General features: G+C 37.9%; 2 protein-coding genes across 3 annotated transcripts; one reads left to right on the forward strand and one right to left on the reverse strand.

The window, feature by feature from the left end:
• Positions 1-107: 107 nt before the first annotated feature.
• Positions 108-5,212, reverse strand: usp16 (ubiquitin specific peptidase 16). Of its 2 annotated transcripts, XM_063493208.1 has the most exons (18): positions 4,990-5,212; positions 4,737-4,803; positions 4,450-4,643; positions 4,268-4,371; positions 4,072-4,184; positions 3,759-3,991; positions 3,589-3,681; positions 3,376-3,506; positions 3,180-3,267; positions 2,711-2,789; positions 2,498-2,589; positions 2,362-2,415; positions 2,103-2,261; positions 1,338-2,013; positions 1,051-1,145; positions 819-905; positions 578-722; positions 108-498 (listed from the first exon to the last, which is right to left on the reverse strand). In XM_063493208.1, exons 2-18 carry the CDS (start codon positions 4,795-4,797, stop codon positions 377-379), a joined length of 2,526 nt encoding a protein of 841 aa, XP_063349278.1. In that variant the 5' UTR covers positions 4,798-4,803; positions 4,990-5,212; the 3' UTR covers positions 108-376. The 2 variants fall into 2 exon arrangements, with proteins under 2 accessions (XP_063349278.1, XP_063349279.1); XM_063493209.1 differs by having other exon boundaries at positions 4,737-5,212.
• Positions 5,213-5,323: 111 nt separating this feature from the next.
• rwdd2b (RWD domain containing 2B) lies at positions 5,324-7,313 on the forward strand. Its single transcript, XM_063493659.1, has 4 exons — positions 5,324-5,766; positions 5,843-5,910; positions 6,369-6,737; positions 6,849-7,313. The coding sequence occupies exons 1-4, from the start codon at positions 5,554-5,556 to the stop codon at positions 7,099-7,101; spliced, it is 903 nt and encodes a 300-aa protein (XP_063349729.1). The 5' UTR covers positions 5,324-5,553; the 3' UTR covers positions 7,102-7,313.
• The last annotated feature ends 11,971 nt before the right edge of the window (positions 7,314-19,284 follow it).

Consider the following 19,284-nt stretch of genomic DNA (forward strand, 5'->3'; position numbering starts at 1 on the left):
GGACAAGGAAGCGCTAGCAGCACTTACTGCGCAGACTCATAGCAAGTATCGACAAACCAGCACACAGGAGAAGAGTTTCTGTTTTTGCAACATTTAATTACATGACATTGATTTAAAAAAGAAAAAAAATTATATATCTACATATCATCTATCCCAAGCTTTCATTAATATACTGAAACTGTGACTTCCAGTTCCATATTGTCAATTCATTGTCCAACTAGGTTTTCTGTATTGGTGTGAGACTGATAAAAATGCCCTGTTTAACATTTCAGACACTGACAGAACAGGTACAGGCGGAAATATTCTTTGAGATCCCTTAGAAGGTGAAACTGAAGCAGCATTGGTTTATTTGGATTTCCTGAGTAGTGATGCACAATTAGAGGAGCCTTTCATAGAAGAGGAGGTAGGCTTGGCAGCTCTGGACTTTACTCTCACTCACAGGTTGAACGCTTGTGTCGCTGATGTGGAACCAGGATCCTCTGGATGGCTCTGCATCTCCTGAAGAGAAACGATGAGTTTATACATTTCATTTTTAGAAGTGTTTATCCTATTAACGGTCAAGCCAGAGTACACCCACCGTCTGTAAGTCCATTGGATGAGGGCTGAGGGCACTCGGGCCGCACTTTCACATAGGCCGTGTAATGACCTGACCTCATTGTTCCACTGTGCTCTACGATGCCATACAAACCGTATAAGATCTGACTATGTCCCTCTGGGATATTCTGTTTCAAAACAACTAGCGGTTAGTGCTTCTACATTTACAAAGACAGCTATAAGCGAATTAAAGTATAATAAAACATGTTACTTCCCATACTTACCTTGCATTTGACTGCACAAAATGGAGCTAGATCCAGTATGAAAGGAAAGGTGACGTGTCTGTTCACCTTACAAATACTGTAGCCATTCTACAGGTAAAAAAACATCATTAAAATCCAAATAGTGATTTCTTGATTGCCTTACCATAAAGGGTTCAATGTTCTTTAAAGCTTGGCTCATAACTCTGTGATAAAAACCTTAGCTGACAGCAAACTGGATCAGTGCAGAGCATACCTGTTGAAATCTCTTTAAATGAAGAGTAAGGACTGAAGGTGGAGAGGAGATAAGGATTTGCTTCAAGGCATCAGTGTAGATATTCTTCTTGGATCCTAAACACAGCACAAAAAAGACAGTGGGTTTTAGTCGATCCCTAAACTATGTATAAGGAAAGTTTAATAATGTTATTAGAAAAGAAAATTACACATTTGTGATACTTCACTATGTAAAATTGCTTGTGCATAGACTACAGCAAAGGACATTAAATAGCAGACTAAGTACTGATGTGGAAGCATTTTAAATACCTCCAGACTTGTTGTTCCCCAGCTGCCGTTTGGTGCAGGTGACACAAAGTAAACTGTTGTTTTGCATGAGGGTTTCTACTTCTGTGAATTGAAAAAGGCACGACTGCACTGAACACTCCTGTTTCTCTGGGATTGTCCTGGCAGCCATCGTGTGGAAGGCCAGCTCTGGATCTTGGTTTATTACTGTATATTCCTTAGTCTCCAGCACTCCATCTTCACTCTCCATGCTTTGTTCCATTGTGTCAGTGTCTTCTATAAAGGCATCATCCAAGGTTACTTTACTCATTTTCCTCACCAGCTGTGTGTCTTCCTCTTCTGTCTTGTCTTCTTCCTGACCCATGTTAGACATTTCATTGCATACGGTGCTGTCCTTTGAGTGCTGCTCCACTGATAAGGCAGTAAACCGGTTGCTGACTGATGAGTCAGGGTCACTCGCTGAATCCTCATCCTCTTCTTTTTCCTGCTCCACCTGCACTGCGTTACAGGGCTTTTGATCCTCTTCAGACACACTGACTGGAGCAGGATGTTGTGAATCTTCTTCAAGTGTTTCATTATCAGTGTTTTCCCTGTCCTTTGAATCTGCTGTAGCATCTGTGTGTTCGCTCTCAGCCTGGCTCGGAGAGGTGAGACTGTCCAAAGTGGCTCTACCCTCAAGCTTCTGCTGTCTTTTTTGATGCTGAAAGTCAAGATGGATTAATTTGGATTAATTAATGAATTAAGTTTAAGAAAAAAGAAACTTCCTTCAGTATGCATTCATTGACACACCTTTGCCTGCTTCTTTGCTTGCTTCTTGGCTTTCTTCTGCTGGTACTTGCTGCCAGCCCCAGTGGGAATGTCATCATTCCCACTAGTCCGAACAGGGCTGCTGCTGTCATCCTGGCTTGAAGCACTGGTCTTCTTTTTTTGGTTCTTTTTTCTATATGCCTATAGGATACCACAATAGGGAACAATAACTGATACAGACATTAACAAATAACTACTCAAGTAACTATCAAAAAAAAACAAACCCAAATGCCTGCTTTACCTCATCAGAAACAGGAAGGGAAAGATCTAAAAACATCTCTGTGACCACAGAAACCTGTAAGGATGAACAAGTGGATATTTTTAGAGTGACATCATCAGGATATATTCTCTTCTTACTTTCTGGTCTTCATACATACCGTTCTACACTGCTGACACATTATAGTGCTGGTAATTTCACCACCAAAAACTTGGTCAACAAAGTTTTTTAGAAATCCATTTTTCTCATACTCTGAAAGAAGAAATTAAATGTCAGAGCCACATTTCTCAAAGAAAAGCTACTGTGCAAAAACTTTAGCAATGTACTTTTGTTTATATAACACTGATTAATAATCCATAGCAGCATTACTTGCCTTTTAGTAGCGTTTTCAGCTCTCCATCTGTGCCTTCTCTAGATTGTTTCAATGTGTCCAATATTCCTGAGCTTATTCTCTGTTGACACAGATACAACCGTAACATTCAAAAGATGAAAGATACCTTTGATTAACCACAAGATGGAGACATCCATTCTTCACAGAATCTTAAATTTAGGGCTTTTACCCTTAAAATTTGCTCCTGTTAAAACCTCTGCACACAGAAAATTAACCAACCGTCTGAGAAGAAGAATTATAAGGTCATTAAATAGGACACAGAAAATGTTTTTAAAACAGAATTTCTTACATTTAATTCCGCCACATAAAACAACTCACTATAGCAGTGTTCTGCTGTCAAACCAATCTATTGCAATGTAGCATATAGCCCTCTGGAGAGCCACAGTTCTCATTTTAGTAGAAATCTATCAGACTTAAATATGGGGAGATCTGTTTCAAACTCAGTACACACATTGTGTTCCTCAGCTCTCATGCCATCCAACAGGTAGCGCAGCAACTCCTGGCTATCTTGCTGCTGAAATCCTTTGAACCTGGCAGCCCTGCACAGATAAGATGAATGATGAGCCCCACTTGCACTAACGCTGGGAGCTATACTTTTAAGCACATCTTAAAGTTGACTTTCAACATAAAACTATAGTCATTCTTACTTTCTACAAACTTGTGTGAACAGCTCCCGTGGTGTTACTACACTCTTCTTTGATTCCTGAATCTCACAGAGTAGGTGATACATAGCCAAAGTTAGAGATCCGGGACCGTCTAACTGCACTTCTATACGCTCCTGTAATCATAATAAAGAAAGTTAGTTATAAATAGTAATGAGTAGAGGAACATAACTACTCTATTAAATGGGGAAAACACACCAGATCAAAGGAAGCACCGGGTTTAATGTTGAGACTTTTCTCTTCTGTCACTTTGTTGAGAGTCTGTCTTAAGAGTTGTGTTTGAGACAGATTCTGGAAAAGAAAACGATAGCAATCAGTAATAACTCTCACTGAACTCAAGACCGGCATCCTGTAAGGATCAATCTTACCTGGATGACTGCATTGAAAAAGCAGGTGTTTCCCAGATTGCTCAGACCCTTTACTGAAACACCACAATGCTCTTCAGTTGTGCTCTTCTTCTGAGATTTCCCAACAGTCTCTTTCTTTGTGTTTTTCTTTTGGTGATCCCCGTTTTCTTTGTTTTCCTTGTCCTCATTTTCATCTTCTTTTACAGTCTCCGCCTTCTGTTTAGCTTCCATCAAGGCGTCTTCCTCCTTGACCCCTAAAGAAAGCAAACAGGGTTGACATGGTTATGAAGCAGTCTAATGTATGTGCGTGTTAGACTTCCCCAGTGGTACCTACTTTTCTGTGGTCGTTTTATAGAATCTGAAGATGTTTGCTTTTTAAGGTTGGTTACTAGCTGAGCCAAATGCCCTGTTCTGGAGTAATGGACTTCATCATCACATATATAACACCTGCGAAAAACCAAAAACATATTATTCTCATTTCAAACTCGATGTAGAGGCCTATGATTAGCAAAACAACATAAAATGCTCACCACACACTAAAGTTGTCCAAGCTGACCACCAAGCAGTGTGGATCAGACCGGGGAGTTTCATAATGTTTGATGGCATGCTGATTCTCAGAATTCCGTCCACATCCCTAATGGAAAAGATGCATTTAGAAAAAATGCACACCATTTTAAACCCAATGACAAATAGATACAAAAAAAAATCTCACTCTATGGCCGCATTTCAAACACATCCACAATCCTGTTTCTTGTTCTTCCTCAGCCTCCTGTGGCAGATGGTTGTTGATATTTTCTTTATTTTCTTCCTGCTTACAATCCTGACAACTCGTCCAATCTGAGGTACCAGAAAGTTTCTTGAGGAGAGTTTGGTCTGTTCCCTTCTTAATATGCCTGCAGGATGGAACTGTGACAATAAAGATTTAAATGAAAAGGAAGTCTCACACTAGGCTTTCCACAGGTTGTTGCATGACATGAAAGATGATGAAATATTCTTTACCTGTCAGGTCAAGCTCATCATCCTCCTTGGAGGTCTTGTCCTTTCCCCTCTTCTTTCCCATTTTCACCTTTAGAGATGGGAATCGAGCACAGTACTCAAGTGAAACAGAAGGCTAGCTTTGGCTAATACCTACATGAGATTATAATGCTGCTAATAGAGTTCAGTAACGGCGAATTCTGTTAAAAAAAACAAAAACACAAGAAGAAATATAACGTTAAATTTAATCATCACGCTCATGGGCCATTCAACTTACTGTGACAAACCCGAGCCTAAAACCCTAACCGTCTTCAGTTTCGTTTACTTTCTATTCCTGACTTCTCTAATTCGGACATAATTACGTTAGACTGTTGACTGGAGAAATAAATCACGAGCTTTAGTGTCAATACGTTGATTCGCAAAGTTTAGAACACGCAAAAATAACTCCAGTGATTTGGCAGGAAAAAAAAATCCCAGCTGACACATGCAAAGGAACAAAATGTGATGGGGCCGCTGTTTCTGCTGCCGTGTGTTTCCTGCGTGCGTCGGCCAAAAGAGTCCGAGTTCAAACAAAACTTCATTATTAGACGTTGCGGGACACTAGACAGTGGTAAACTGCCTCTTTATGTCTATACTGTATAAATAAAAATATTATTTTGTTTTGAGATTTCATACTGTTCTGTAACGAAATCAATTTTAGAGGCTGGTTTACACCCGGAAACATGGTATGTGTTAGCATAAGTGAGTCATATTTTTGGACGTACCAGAAAACTGTTTAACTGTTAACTTTTTAAATGAACATTAGAAAAGATTGACTATTTTAGTTCTCGACTAAAGCAGCATGTCTTACTTGGAGTGGGCTGAGTCTCAGCTTGCAGAGATAGAGCTGCTAACCAGCATGTTCCCCACCGTGGAGGAGCTGGAGTTCACTGACCAGCTGGCACTAGCCGAGCTCAGGGACTACGTGGAGGGCTCAGCTTCAACAGGCGGCCCTCCACCGTCCAGACCCCAGTTTCTCATCAAACAAAAGCTGGACTCTGCGAACACGGAGGGGGTAACTAATCTGTCATTATATATAATTTTGTTTTAATCATTATTTAGTTTAATTTCTCATGTTTTTCCCCACACAGACGGTGTTCATTCTGTCCTGTGCTTACCCATCTGAATATCCTAGTGTGTTACCAGAAATAACAGTCCGGTAAGCGATTATCCTCATTTGAACTCCTAACATAAAGGAAAATAGTTAGGGAGCTCACTCAGGAGAGTCTCACCTGCCTGTGTACAGACTTGTTGAAAAAAAAAAAGAGAGAGAGAGCGAAAACAATAGTATAGTGAATAGAATACTAGTGGCCCAGGATTTTCTACCATATAGGAAGCGCAGCCTGGATGAGCACAGATAGCATTCACAGTGTTGCCTTTAAATATAGTTTTGAATTAAAGCAAATTTAATTTGTGTAACAATAACACAGCCACAGCAGTAAGTGGAAGAAACAGTGCCTCTAATTTGTTTAAAGTGTATCATTAGTCATTTTAATTAATAGGGCTGAACCTCCTGAAGCTGTGCTGTCATTGCTCCCAGATATGGAAATTCCCAGTGCCAAGTGACCTTGAATGTTCTCGGAAACCTTCTTAGAACATGTGTTATTCTTGCTTCAGGTGTTCTGGTCTCAGTAGGGCCCAGCAGACACAGCTCCAGGCACTTCTTAATGCATACCTCATGGAAAACTGCCAGGGGGAAATATGTGTGCTCTCTGCTGTTGAATGGGTGAAAGACAACCTCCAGCTTTTTATTGATAAGAGCTTATTAGAAGCCCCAGCTCCTAAGAAGGAGTCTGCCTCTCCTCGGATGCCTGAAGTGTTCAGCCGGCTGTGGATCTACAGTCACCACATTTACAACAAGTCAAAGAGGAAGAACATCTTGGATTGGTCAAAGGAACTGGGCCTGTCAGGATTTAGCATGCCTGGGAAACCTGGTATTGTGTGTGTGGAAGGTCCTCAATCTGCCTGCGAGGATTTCTGGTCCAGGTACCTTGCCTGTTGATTTGGGATTTTTTGGGGGGGACTTAATATCACAGCCAGAAGCCTGCTGAGGTGCCAGGTTTAATATTTTTCCAATCTTATTCCCCTATTTCACAGAGTGAAGGTTTTGACATGGAAGAAGATCATGATTCGACACAGAGAGGATATTTCCCTTGATTGTCAGAGTGAGGACAGCAGGCTTGTTGAACGTATAGACTCCCTGCGCAAATTTACAGGCTTTGAAGAAGCAATGTTTGACCCCCATGGAAACAGAGGCAATCACATGGACCTTGGGCAGCTCTACCAGTTCTTGAATGAGAAAGGCTGTTGTGAAGTCTTTCAGATGTATTTTGGCATTGAAGGGAGGTAGTAGTCAGACCGAGATAGTGGATGTACATAGTTTTTGTACTGGTGCCTTGTCACTGAAATTACTTATTTTGAAAATAACTTTTAAATGAAATGGGAATGCAATAAGCTGATAAAATGAAATAAATTAACTGCAGCGTTTTTTGGGTTTCAAAGTTGTCATACCTGCAAAATTCACTGGAATAAAAAGCAGAAAGAACATTTCTGCAATTTTGAGGAACAGTTTTCATTTCTTTTTTTTTCTTTTTTTAATAGGCATATTTTATCAAAAGAAGGAAGAAAAAAGATGTTTATCTGAGAGTTTCCTCAAGGACTTCAGTTATATTTGCAATTTTAATACTCCTGCATATCACGAATTGCCCCAGGTGTTTCTTTTCTCAAATGGCACCAGTGTGTTATTACTACTGGGCTATTATAGGATTTTCAGGTTTGATAACATTTTAATAATTGAACAACATTGTCAACAAAATGTTGGATATCTGTTTTTTTAAATCTGTTGATTTTCTTTTTATGAATTATAGATATCATAAGCATGGAAATTCTTTCTCCAATTTTCTTTGAATGATTAGTAGTTAGATAAATTATGCGTTGCTGTGGATTATACACTGGCAATTAAAACGTGTGGTTATTTATCTTAATCTTAATTTCTCCCCCACCAAGCCTTGGATGAAAAAAAAAAAAAACAAGTTCTCTTTGTTGATTCCCCTCACCCCTCTGGAGTTGTATCTAACGTATTATGATATTAATGGATATTCTTGATTTTCTTTTTCTTTTCTTTTTTTGATGCAAAGTGCACTCCTCAGATACAGCCTTTAAAAGGTTGTATCAATTCACCATTTTTATCACATAATAATAAAGAAATACAGAAAAATGTAAAGTCTTCAAACGAGTCTGAACACAGAGTAATTTAATTTAGGAAGTTAGATTGCTAAAGTTATATTACAAGTGAGACATGTACTTTTAGTAATTCCTGTGATTAATTTAGTATTAAAACTAACAATAAAAGGTATGATTAAGTCTGATTTAGTGCACAGTTCTACGCTGAAAGGAAATAACACAAATTGAAGACAAAGTTGATGTTTAGTTACATGCAGATTGTACTTGCAGACGCTGTTGGTCTACACTGTCCAGCAGATGGCAGCATAACATAATTAAATTGGGGAAACATGGAAACAGTAATATCTTAACTTCCTAAACATGTTTAAAATCCTAACTTCTGTCTAAAAGCATGAGAAAAAAAGCTGGAATAGTAAAGCAATAATTTGGATTAATTGGTGTTCACTTGTTACTTATGTGAAAACTGACTACTGTGATTTACAAGCTCAGACAGTATGGAGTGCTGTAAAAACGGAGGGGTTGTATCTGTGCATTTGAACACAAAGCAGCCAAAACATCACAAAGTCCTTTACAATCTCCATTTGTGATTTTTTTCCAAATAACATTTGAAATACTATGTGTTGAACAGATACTAAATCTAGAGGCAGCCACGAGCAGGAGTTCCTCACCTTGATTTTAGTCCCAAGCCTCCATTGTCCTGTGAGATGCTGGTTCATTTTACAGTCTTTGTGCTGCTTCTTTTGACAGTCCCTTTTCTGCCCCTGCTGATTTTATGGGTTCTTTTGTTCTTACAGTGTATATTCACTCTTGTCAGAGGTCTATTGGAACAAGGACTTCTGACTTTTATCTTCAAAGTCTCATCAGAGAGCCCTTCTGTTTCTTTGTTGAAGAGAGTTTGACTTCCAGGTGCATTCACATCATCAGATTCCTCAGGATCCTCAGTAGAATACTGTAAATCAGAAGAAGTGACCCCATCCAGATCCACATTATACATCTCTGGGTCTAATAATCCTTCATTAGTTAGCGTTTCTATATGAAGGTCTCTGCGCTGAATCATTCAGCGGAGATGTTCATCATTACTATACACTGTAAAGTTATGACTAATGATGTAAATCACATCATAGCAGCTTTGATAAAGGACTGAATAATGGAGTATGGACTGCAAATTACTGTAAGAAGCAGTCATGTTTCAATAAAGTAATTTGGTTTTCATGTTAAAAGAAAGTGTATATTGTAGACTCACAGAACAGCAGACGACATATCCTAAAAACTGACGTGAAAATGTGCTAATTCTAAGGAAATTAGTCAATAAATGCTTGATTTATGGCTAAATAGAAAGCTTTGTATGGTTACTGTTAGACACTGTAAGTGTCCTTTCCCACTTATTCCTTGAATAGGTGAGCTGGCAAATGGTGCTTGTGATGTTCCAGCACGTGATCGCGACATGTGACAATAACTGCTGTTCTAAAGTCATGATAAATTTATGCCTTAAAATATGAATGCCAAAGTGTGAAATGGCTCCATACTGTAGTCATGCCTGCTCCATCAGAGGTTAATTGGTTTCTACCTGCAAGCTGAACCTTAGTAAATGTGTTTCTAATAGTTCATTGTTACAATTAAGATCTTAGGGAGTGGAAAACTGTTATTGACCTGTACTGCAGCTCTAGTGCAAATCATTAACACATGTTCACAGAGTCAATACTAACTTCCTTCTTGCTGTAAGTAACCTGTAGATTCCTTACCTTTTTACCTACTGGTAGATAGAGAGAGCAGTCCAGTGATTACTAAAGAATAAGAAAGCATAAATAGAAACACAAATAATATTTTTTACATAAAAAATATTAAGCATGGTCGTTTTTATTGAGTAAAATGATCCATTAATACATATCTGTGACTGCCAAAATCATCTAAGTCTTTGGTTATAGTATCTGGTGGGACCCAGATACTATAACTGAATGTAACTGTGGATCAGCACGAGCTTAAAGGAATTTTAGCCTGTCTCTTGTACAGAGCAGCTTCATCTTATATGTTAGTAGGTTTCCTCACATGAACTGCTTGCTTCATGTCCTTCCATAACACTTCTGTTTGGTTAAGGTCAGGACTTTGAGTTGGCTGCTCCAGAACATTAACTTTATTCCTCTTACGCATTCCTTGGGAGACTGAATTGCATGGGTCGGTGTCTTGCTGCGTGACCCACTTTCTCTTGAGATTTGATTCACAGTGGTGCAATCCAGATCTTACTGTTTCGTCAATGATGTCCAGTCATCCTAGCCCAGACTGTGATTCTACTACAACTGGATTTTCCTGTCTTCAGACACTTCTCGAAGTACAAATTTGGTCATATTCATCAGCAAACTATTGTTCCAACAGTCCTCTGGTTGTCCCATGTGATCCTTAATAAAGTAGAGAATGGCAGCAATGTTCTCCTTGCTCCCATGCACACCACTTCTGTTTACTGTTCTCCTCCTAGCCAATGTGAGAGAGGCCTTTAGTTTAATAGAGCAGGATTTCTCAGTGTTTTGGTGACTGGGCACCAAGTTAAGGATCCAGCATTTGGTTGAGGGCTGGATGGGAAAAATGCACACATCAAACCAAATAACAAAGCTGACATTTCTTAGCTAAAACAGGTGTTAGAAGGAGGGCTTTCTTACAACTTCAAGTAATGTAATTGCTGTCATATCAAAGGATCATGGTTTATGTTGTAAATGTAACTCTTGTTACATCTTATTCCATATATTGGAATATGAAATAAGTTTAGTAACCACCTATGTCTCTAATACTGGGCTTTTGTAATCTCTGTGTGAATTTAACTGCTATTCAGTGAAATAGATGAGAAACCTGCCCTCTGAGACACTTTGGATTCCTTTGTGAACTCTCAGAGTGATCTTTGATATAGTTGAACACTCTGGGAAAGGAAATGGTGATCTTGAATCCCATCCATTTGTATCTGTCTGTCTGTGGATTCAATGATTTTTCTCAGGTCCTCAGAAGTCACCTTTTTTGTCACTGAACACTTTCCAAAATGTGTTATGAATCAGACTTTAATAGATCCCTGTTCTTTAAATAAATCTGAGTGCCAACTTACACTCATTGTCATCCCATTGATTGAATAACTGACTTTCACCTTCAAATTAAGTCCTTATACCTGAGATTCACACATTTGCTGCTCACGCAAATGTAATGTTTTATCATTGTCCTCAATAAGAACAATGTATTATTTCTTTAATTTACTTCTCTCTGACTACTATCAGTACTTGTGTGAAAATGTAATTATGTTAAAGGTTATACTTATGAAATATATTAAAAAGACTATAAAGGGTTTGCAAGCTTCTAATGACCACTATATGCACATTTTTAGATGCACATAAAGATACAGGCAACTGTGATAAACTTTCAAAATATTTGAGTTCAAATTCTTTGTCACATAAAAGTATATGTATAAGTATATGATCCAGCGAATATCATATTGTAGCTTTGCAATTATCAAATCCCTACATCAAGCAATGTTGTGCGGACTTGTTCAAAAAGGTGTGTATACAGTAAATCTCTGGCAGGCCAATTGTAACACAAACACCGATAAACATTTATGAAAAAATAAAACCAAAAACATAAACGATCAAGGAATGAGGCACACATCACTTTTATGCAGCAATTACCATAGGAGTGTAACTGTTGTTTAGGCTTGTCATGTGATATCAGATTCATCAAGATCTAAGTGGCTTGCCATCTCCACTATGCAATTTCCTGTGTGAAATACTTTAAGGGCCAAGATATCTAGTTTGTGTACACAATGCACTGTTGAAGCTGCAAGTCAGCACAGCTAAGTCATTATTTCAGATTGTCTCAGGAGTACAGAATCAAAGCTATGGGAAATATCACTGTCTGTCACAGTAACAGTCACACTGCACTGTGTAGCTACAGTGAGGTCCATTAATTTTAGGACAAGGACACAATTTTTGCAATTATGCCTCTGTGACTATCACAAAGGATTTTTAAATGAAGCAATCAAGATGTGATTTAAAGTCAAGGGGTTTTACAATATTATTGCATTCACCATTAATTTTACTTTTAGTGCTTATTCAAAAATAAATAGACATTTTAAAAAACTTGAGTGAATGTTCTTGTGGACAAATTAAAATGATCTTTTGAATATTAGTCTTTAAAATCTATTTGAAACAAACATTACTGAAGGCAATGCAAAATTGGAACTTTTCAGTTGATAAACAAGCAGCAGCTAAAGGAAATTGCAAGAAATACCCCATGAAGCATTTTAAGGTAGGAAAATGCATTTTGTGTTTCCAGTGGTTTTAAACTTTAGGCATTTATTGGCTACAAAGAGTATGCAGCTGAAATGTTAAAACAATTTCAGCATTTAAAAGGAACTTGTCTAATATAATGGGATGCATTATATATGTCCACTTATTTAATTACAATTTTTAAATTGCTGTAAAGCCCATAAAATAAAGGAAATATTTTTCTCAAGTGCCTTGAATTAAAGCTGCAAGTCTTCTCAGTGGCACCTTGATTGCTTCATTTTACTTCTGGCAGTGCACAAAAGCATAATAGCAAAAATTGCCCCAATGGACCTGAATGCACCTGGGTGACCTGCGATTTTCTACTTCTACATTCAGATAGGACTGAGATTATTTCATTTGTCCCTAAAATTCTTAGAAACATGGTATCTAACCTGATCCTTAATCTGGATGTGATTACCTTGGCTTCCAGTTCTGCTGTGAGGAACCTTGGAGGCATTTTTGACAAGGATATGTCCTTCAATGTGCACACTAAATAAATATGGAAGACTGCATTATTTCATCTGCACAGTATTGCTGATATTAGAATCATCCCATCTCATAGTGATGCTGAATTTGTTACTTCTCAACTCGGTTTATGTAATTTCTTCTAATCAGGCTGTTCTAAGAGCTGGGAGAAATGCCTTCAGTTGATCCAAAAATGCTACAGCGAGAGTACTGACGGGGACTGGAAAAAAGATCACATTTCTCGCATATTAGCTTATCTACATTAGCTCCCCGTTGAATTCAGAATTGAATTTAAAATCCTCCTTCTCACATGTAAAGCCCTGAATGATCAGGCTGCATTATGTCCTAAAGACCCCAGTATCATGTTATCCCACTAGGGCACTTTGCTCTCAGACTGCAGGCTTTCTTATGGTTGCTAGATTTTTAAAAGTAGAATGGGAGGGATATCTTTCAGCTATTAGACTCCTCTCCTGTGGGCCAACTCCCACTTTGGCTTCACCCTTTCCTTTTTGATAAAGCTTATAGGAAGGGCTGGATCAGGTGACAGTGAACCATCTCTTAGTTATGCTGTTCTAGGCTCAGGCTGCATAGGGAACTTGTTGGGACTTGTGATACACAGTTCACTTCTGATGCGTTTACGTTCCACTAATGCATGTCCCTAACTTTTATCTGCTTTCATAGTTTGTGTTTCATCCTTGCCTAGCTAAGCTCGCCTTTTTTCTTTTCTCTTTCCTCTCACATCTAACCGATCAACGCACATGGCTGCCCCTCACTGAGTCTCGTTCTGCCAGGGAGCTTTTCTTTCTCAATGTCGAAAAGCATTTGCTCATAGGGGATTGTCAGATTTTTGGATTTTTCTCTTCTACAGTTTAAAACACCTTGAGGAAACAACTTAGAATTAATGCTTTATAAATAAAATTGAAGTGATATCAACTGAAAGGAAAAGTGCTGAGTGACCTGTCCAGTGTGCACCTTGCCTCTTGCCCTATGATAGCTGGGATAGGCTCCAGGCCCCGAATGACCCTGAAATGAATAAGCAGAAGTAAATAGATGGATGGAAGGAATACATTACGGTAAGGTGATCACACCTAAGTGATGTGTTTTGTATCCTACTGGGGGAACCCAGTACACGCTGAACAGATCACATCTCACAGCTGGCTTGGGAATGCCTTGGTGTAACCTCGGAAGAGCCGATGGAGATGGCCGGGGAGAAAGAGGTGTTAGTGTCTGCTTAAACTGCTGCCCCCATAACCTGGACCAAGATAAAAGGCATTAAATGGATGGATGGATGGTAAAGGAGACAGTTCAAAAGATCAAAGTTCTTCAGATCTGCAAATTTATTGGGCACTTTCCTTTCTCTGGAGCCTCTGTGACTCTAACATCAGTGTCACAAAACTGCAGACACAAAGGTGGTGAAGGCTGGGACAATGGTGGCATTTATTTCCCTCCACTTACTTTCCTCATAGAGTTTTATTCTTCTGTGGCATTAATGCTTTCCACATTAAATAAATAGCAGGTAGACTCTAACTAAATGGCAAAGATTACTGGTGAGATGGCTGTGTACTTTTATCTCTAGTGCGACGGTTACAAGCTGAGTCATGATCAGACTTTTAACCTTAAAATCAATCAGTGTTGCTTTTGAAGACTCTCATACCCTCAGACAAGATTTCTGGAATCTCCTGGTTCTCATCATGAAGCTTATCACTCATATTGACTTTTCACTGATACATTCAAATCCCGCGTTTGATGCAATGAGCTGTCAATCGAAACCCCAAAAATCTGGCCTTAATTTTAATAATTCTGCCTATTCAGTAAGAAACAAGAATATTGTAGGCATTTTGAATGTTTATTCCTTCAAAGCAGTGCATAATGCTTTTTTATTATGATTCAGAGAAGTTATACAACAGATGCCATCTGTATGTATATACACTAGACTTCAAAAAAGCTTCCACTATGCTGTTTTCGGCCCTACCTCACCCTACACTGTTTTCCTCTTCACTATAGCCACTATAGCAATGATAAAATACCTTTGAAGATTCACATTATGCACCTCTTGTTGATGAAGAGCAAATAGCTTGGAAGATTACTGCAGTAACCATTATGCCTTGTTCTTGAAGCCTTTTTTGGCAACTCTTTGTGAAAATAATTTTTACTTTACACTTCATTCACTCATGATTTACTAGTATTTTTCTTTTTTCCCATCATTTCAGACAATAACTCAATTCTGTAGGTCTATTGAACTGGTCATGCATATAATTGAATTAGTTTTTAACGTCATGGTTTGGTATTTTAACACAGGGATTTCATCATGTCTGTAGCTGGCACTCTTTCACAGGAGTCAGGCGAGTAGAAATAGTATTCTTTTAAATTGTGTGAGGCAGAAAACACTGAACAGAAGGTTTAGAAGTAAAAAATTTCCAAACTTTTGCTTATGAGTCTTTGCAGTACTGAAACAGATGTACACCATAGCGGTGTCATACTACATTGTTTTGTACACACTATCCACTGTTCACATGCAGCGTGACACATACTGTGTTTTCCTTAACATTAGTTTTACTGTGATATTATAAATGTGATGCAATAAGCGGTGAATTATAGTTACTAAAATATACTTAAATTATTTGGGTAGTCTTTCACTAGATTTTTGTAAGATAATCAGGGGTATATTTCTGAATGCTTAAGTTTTCTGTAATGATGAAAGAGGTTAAATATGTGCAAAATATAAATTTATATCCTCTGCTTGAGGTTCAGCACTTATTATTCTGGTAAATCTATCACAATGTCACAAGAGCTGCACAACTGATCTCCTTTTCACAGCATATCAGTTTGTCAATTCAGTGCGTGTTGCATTACCATTTTCAATTCAGCTAAAGTAAACTTGATAATCAAAGTAATTAAAAACACAATCAGTTGTGTTTTTAAATGTTATGTGGAAACTTGGCCTAGCTGCTCTTTGGGATTCTGGACCTGCTCTCCTGATGACCCCTCAAGGTGAACTCTTGTATGGCTCTTCATCCCATGAATACTAAATATGGCTGAATTAAACATTTTCTCTCTTCTCACTACTATTTAATCAATTGTCTTACTGAGCTGTCTGTCTGGAGTAATCCCTGAGGCCCACCATCAAGCTGACTGGCATCATAAAGACAACTGGTTTGCTACTCTGGAAGTATTTAAGCTTTAGATATCTCATTGGTCCTTCCGCTCATTTTGTATGCGCTATTTAGCACATACCACCTTGTAAATCAAAACAAGCTATGTTACACACTTAAAATGTACTAGGTTGCCTCCCGACCAAGTCTCAGGTATGATTTATCTTTGCAAAATGCATTGATACAGATCCAGATTTGTAGCAGATGTCTTTTTCCATGATTACTCCCTTCCATTAAAGCACCGTCTAGTGGAAATATGAGAAACACAGTCATGTGAAAAAGATAGTATACCATCTTTCTATTCTAAAAACCTGGCCCTTACTAAGTTGTAAAATTATTCAAACACAACCTCAGATGAACAAAAAATACATGACATATTACACTGTATCATCACTTATTTAACAAAAACTGCGATAAAATGCAGAAGCGATACTTGAATTAGTAGAACCATGGTTATCAGTAACTTAAAGTAGTTTTTTGCATGATTTTGTCAGTCTCTTACAAATTAGGCATCACTATATTTGAGGAAATGTTTATTTAAATGATTTATATCATTTATAAAGGAATTTTGACCCATTCTTTTTTATAGCATTACTTTAGTTCATTGTGTTTATTTTTGTGAAGCTCTCACTAGGTCATTTCATTAGGGTTGTGGTCTGTTACATAACCCAATTCTCACATTTTACTCTGGAATACTCTGATATACAGAAGAATTCATGATTGACTCAATGATTGCAAGGTGACCAGGTCCTTTGGCTGCAAAACACACCCAAGTCAGCCGTATACTACTGTGGTTGATAGTTTGTATGAAGTGTTAATGCTAATATTCTGTGTATTGTTCTTTTCAAATGTGGAGCTGTGCATTACGGCCAAAAATCTCTACTTTGGTCACAGTTCAGACGACCTTGTCCTACAAGTCTTGTTCAGATGGTACTTTGCAAACCAAAGTCATGTTCCCATGTCCCTCTTTCTCCTGCCAACTGTTCCAAAAAAGCCATACTTGTACAGCCTTTTTCTAACCTTAGTATCGTGAACTTTGACATGCTAGTTAGGGCCTGTACAGTCTGAAATGTAGCTACTGGGGATTTATTGGGGATTGCAGTGTCCTGTTTATTGCATTGTCTCACATTGGGATGAGCATCCAGTCTTGGGAAGACTGGCAACTGTCTTGAATGTTTTCTAGTTGTGAATTATTTTTTATTACTGTAGAATGATGGACCTTAAATAGTGTCGAAATGGTCTTATAACCCATCCCAGCAAACTGCCAAAACTTCTGCTATTATAGAAGTGGTCACACTTGCTGATGATCAGTACTTAACCTCTTCATTCCTATGGAAACAGTAAAGTTATGCTTAACCTGGTAAAGACCAGATGATTTATTTATTTATTTATTTATTTAACATCCCGATACATAAGAGTTTAAAAATTGTGCACTTTCTTTTTCATACGAATGTATTCCTTGTAGGAAACTTTCGAAAGTTTTATTGTGCTGGTGGATTTGACAACAAGGAGCAAATTGATAACCGTGATTTTGTGCATCCTAAAAAACAACCTAAAATTAAACATGTAAAATTGATTGCTGGGTCATTAGTCAGAAAAACTAATAGCATTCTGTACGGCTGCACAGCTTCTAAATAAACAATAGATACAGTACTTCAGTTAAAATAGTCTCCACTCTAAACCGCTATCTGTACAATTAAAGCTTTTCTGACTTAAGCACCCAATTTCACACTCTCTGAAGATCATTCACAACTTAATGTGCTCCGCGTTCTGCCATCATTACAACATGGTTAATTAAAATCTCGACTTAAAAATAGAAAACTAAGTGTAAAATAAAAATAAATCATCCAATCTGATGTCCTATGGTATTATTCCTTAAACCGAAAAAAGAACAACCGGGGAAGGGAGAGGAGGACCTTGAGGCTGATGCCAACATCTCATGTCCACCTACATCCAGACAGCTGGCAGTCTGCAGGTACCACAGTTTGTAAGAACTGCAGTATGTTATAGTGTATTAATTAATATCATGTGTTTACTAGAAAAGGGTTGCAATTTGCACAAGAAATTTAGAATATGCAATATACAGATGAAAATTTATAATAGCCAATATGTTCTTTAATAAGGTAGTTGAAAAATATGAACATTTTTCATTTTTTCATTTTTAAAACCCCACTTCTCTTGTATGGAGGACCATACTCTTGATGGAATTAAAGACTATGCATTGCTTTAGAATTTTCCTGCCCAAACAAATTGCTGAAAAATTAGCAGTTATTTTCTTGTCATGGCACTGATTTGAACAAATACAAGTATGTATGTAATGACAGAGGTGCAACCATTGTTTGAGCAACACAAGGTTATGAGAATGGTTCTGGATAGTTTATGTGTAGTTTTCAGAAAAGTTATTCACTGTTGCTTTTGATAAAATATTTACTTCATTGATTTATATTAAGCCTTCAGAGGCATATCGAATATTTATTTTGATTTATTTAGCAGTAGCCCCTTTTTTAAGAGACAATAAACTTAAAGCACATCATCTTTCCATGACAAATATTCTTCTTTATCCACCGATTAACTGGCTAATAACTCATTTAGCCAACAGCGCAGCTCTTCTGTATTCAACATATTACTTGTATGAACATACATCATATCCTGTGTCTTCATTAAATGTGCATATTTGCTGGAAAGAGCAGATGTCCTTAATAAATGGAGATTAGAATCATAAAAAATCATCAAAATGATATCTTGGAATAATTTACAAAGTTAAACACTTCCCTTAAGGTCACAGTTTTTTTTTTTATTTTGAAGAAAAAAAAAGAATATCTGTTTTAAACTAATTCAAGAATTTCCTCTATCTGTCATTTTATTAGTGGAACATCAGTCATCACGCTCCTAATATTCCAACTTTAATTAAGTCTCTGGTGAGTTTCTTGGAAGAATCTCAAGTGTTCAAATCCAAACAGATGGCAAGCTATTTATTGCATACCTTATGCCACAGGTACAGTACTACACCCCACCACCCCACCACCAAACACTCAAAAACTCTCCTCTTTCAACCCTCTCCTACCCCCCGCCCCAAAAGACTTACCAGAACAAGGCTGGCTTGTGTATTCTCGGGTGCCTGCATGATTTAAATTTCACCTAAACAATTCAGAAAAGTTTGTTGTAATTAAACCAAACGCACACACGCATGCACACACACATGCACATGCAATATAGAATTAATCAACTGGCAGGCAGACAATCCCAGGGAAGGCTATTTAAAGATGCACCACAGAGAATGTGAGTCAGTGTGGATGAATGAGTTTAAAATACAGTGGGTAGCCCTGTTTCAGTCATCAATCCATGGACCTGCATGTGGCCTGATTCGCACAGCAGAGCTACTGCCTCACAAAGTGGAAGCCCTCATGCAGCAAACAAGGGAATTGTGTCTGACTGTAC

The sequence above is a fragment of the Pelmatolapia mariae genome, linkage group LG14 (genome assembly GCF_036321145.2).
Source record: "Pelmatolapia mariae isolate MD_Pm_ZW linkage group LG14, Pm_UMD_F_2, whole genome shotgun sequence".
Taxonomy (NCBI): Eukaryota; Metazoa; Chordata; class Actinopteri; order Cichliformes; family Cichlidae; genus Pelmatolapia; species Pelmatolapia mariae.

Bases quoted from the DNA above. Each gene is read 5' to 3' on its own strand.
- usp16 (XM_063493208.1), bottom strand. From the start codon at position 4,797: ATGGGAAAGAAGAGGGGAAAGGACAAGACCTCCAAGGAGGATGATGAG. The intron at 2,014-2,102 runs GTGTGTCAATGA...CTTGACTTTCAG, and splicing joins AAGCAAAGAAGCAGGCAAAG to CATCAAAAAAGACAGCAGAA. The intron at 1,146-1,337 runs GTATTTAAAATG...TGCTGTGTTTAG, and splicing joins GGGGAACAACAAGTCTGGAG to GATCCAAGAAGAATATCTAC.
- rwdd2b (XM_063493659.1), top strand. From the start codon at position 5,554: ATGTCTTACTTGGAGTGGGCTGAGTCTCAGCTTGCAGAGATAGAGCTG. The intron at 5,767-5,842 runs GTAACTAATCTG...TTCCCCACACAG, and splicing joins ACTCTGCGAACACGGAGGGG to ACGGTGTTCATTCTGTCCTG. The intron at 5,911-6,368 runs GTAAGCGATTAT...TTCTTGCTTCAG, and splicing joins TTACCAGAAATAACAGTCCG to GTGTTCTGGTCTCAGTAGGG.